The 1,523-nt window shown below is 45.0% G+C and overlaps 1 protein-coding gene across 1 annotated transcript in view; it reads right to left on the bottom strand.

Annotated features, from left to right (window-relative positions):
* The window catches only part of FRMD5 (FERM domain containing 5), a 325,052-nt gene that overhangs the window by 45,611 nt on the left and 277,918 nt on the right, over positions 1–1,523 (bottom strand). Inside the window, exon 2 of the mRNA XM_010836175.1 lies at positions 286–390. Coding sequence (XP_010834477.1) covers positions 286–390 — 105 coding nt within the window. The remainder of the gene's footprint in view (positions 1–285; positions 391–1,523) is intronic.

A 1,523-nucleotide genomic window follows, 5' to 3' on the forward strand; every position in this document is an offset into this window, starting at 1 on the left:
GTGGGGTCCGCAAAGAGTCGGAGACGACTGAGCAACTCAACAGCAACAACAACTTCAGCTCTCCAAGTTGCCATTTCAGTGTCTAGCAATCGATGGAGCATGCCAGGTGAGCTCTGCTGCGCGGTGTTCCAGGTCTCACAATATGATCCGAAGAGATGATATCCAACTACAGGGTCCAGTTGGTCCCTTGACTCCTGAGGCTAAGCTCTGAACATGAATGACAGTTAGTGCCTCAGGCTAACCGACCGACCCTCTCCCCCATCCGTGCTTTGAATATGGACTTACCCGCTGCTTATCAGGGTCCACAAAGCGGATCCCAAAATAGTCTTTCTCCAGTAGATTCAGGTGGTGGCAAAGAAGGTCAAACAGGTATTGGCCTTTGGCATCTCTCTGCAAAGAAAGCAAGCTCCACTGAGAAACAGAGTGTAACTGTGTTTTGATGGTCATTAAAGGTCACTTGTGACAGTTCCGTGAGGATATGAAAGGGATACATGTCCATAACCGTGTCCTCCACGTTGTGATGGATTCAACATTCTTGGGAATTCTGAAGCTTTTAGCACCTGGAAGGAGCCCAAGAACCCTTCCTTCCACAAAGATAAGGCAGATAGATTCAGGTAGGCCCAGTCCCCGTTGGGTGGAACATGCTGAGTCTAGCTTGTCTCCATCCCCATCACCCACCCCACAGGTGAAGAAGAACCGTCTCTCACCGCGGCCCCGGCCAGAGCCTTCTAGCCGGTCCTCTGTTTCTGGGTTCACCCTCGCTCCACATGATGGCCAGGGTGACTACCATTTAGACAAACTTTTTTTTTTTAACTGAATAAGTAATGCAGGTACATAGTAAGATATTCAACCATACAAAAGCATATACTACCAAGAGTAAGTCTCCCTTGGACCTCACTCGCCCTGTGCCTTGGACCTCACTCCCGACCCCAGGAGCTTCTTGGGCATCTTTTTTTTTTTTGACTTTTTTCTTTTTAATTTGAAGAGGATTATCTGGAAGAGAAGCCTGATGAGGAAACTAAGACAGAAGTAAAGGAAACTTAGTGAAAAATCACTAAGTCACGTTTCTCAACTTTTCTACCATGAAGATCCTTAAGATATATTTTTCAAACATTTTCAACTGTAACGCTTAGTTTAAAACATTTTATACCAAAGGAACATTTCATGCAAAGATGGGCTCGATAAAGGACAGAAATGGTATGGACCTAACAGAAGCAGAAGATATTAAGAAGAGATGGCAAGAATACACAGAAGAACTGTACAAAAAAGATCTTCACGACCCAGATAATCACAATCGTGTGATCACTGACCTAGAGCCAGATATCCTGGAATGTGAAGTTAAGTGGGCCTTAGAAAGCATCACTACGAACAAAGCTAGTGGAGGTGATGGAATTCCAGTTGAGATATTCCAAATCCTGAAAGATGATGCTATGAAAGTGCTGCACTCAATATGCCAGCAAATTTGGAAAACTCACCAGTGGCCACAGGACTGGAAAAGGTCAGTTTTCATTCCAATCCCAAAG

Source organism: Bison bison, unplaced genomic scaffold, assembly GCF_000754665.1.
Source record: "Bison bison bison isolate TAMUID 2011002044 unplaced genomic scaffold, Bison_UMD1.0 scf7180017864061, whole genome shotgun sequence".
NCBI classification, from domain to species: domain Eukaryota; kingdom Metazoa; phylum Chordata; class Mammalia; order Artiodactyla; family Bovidae; genus Bison; species Bison bison.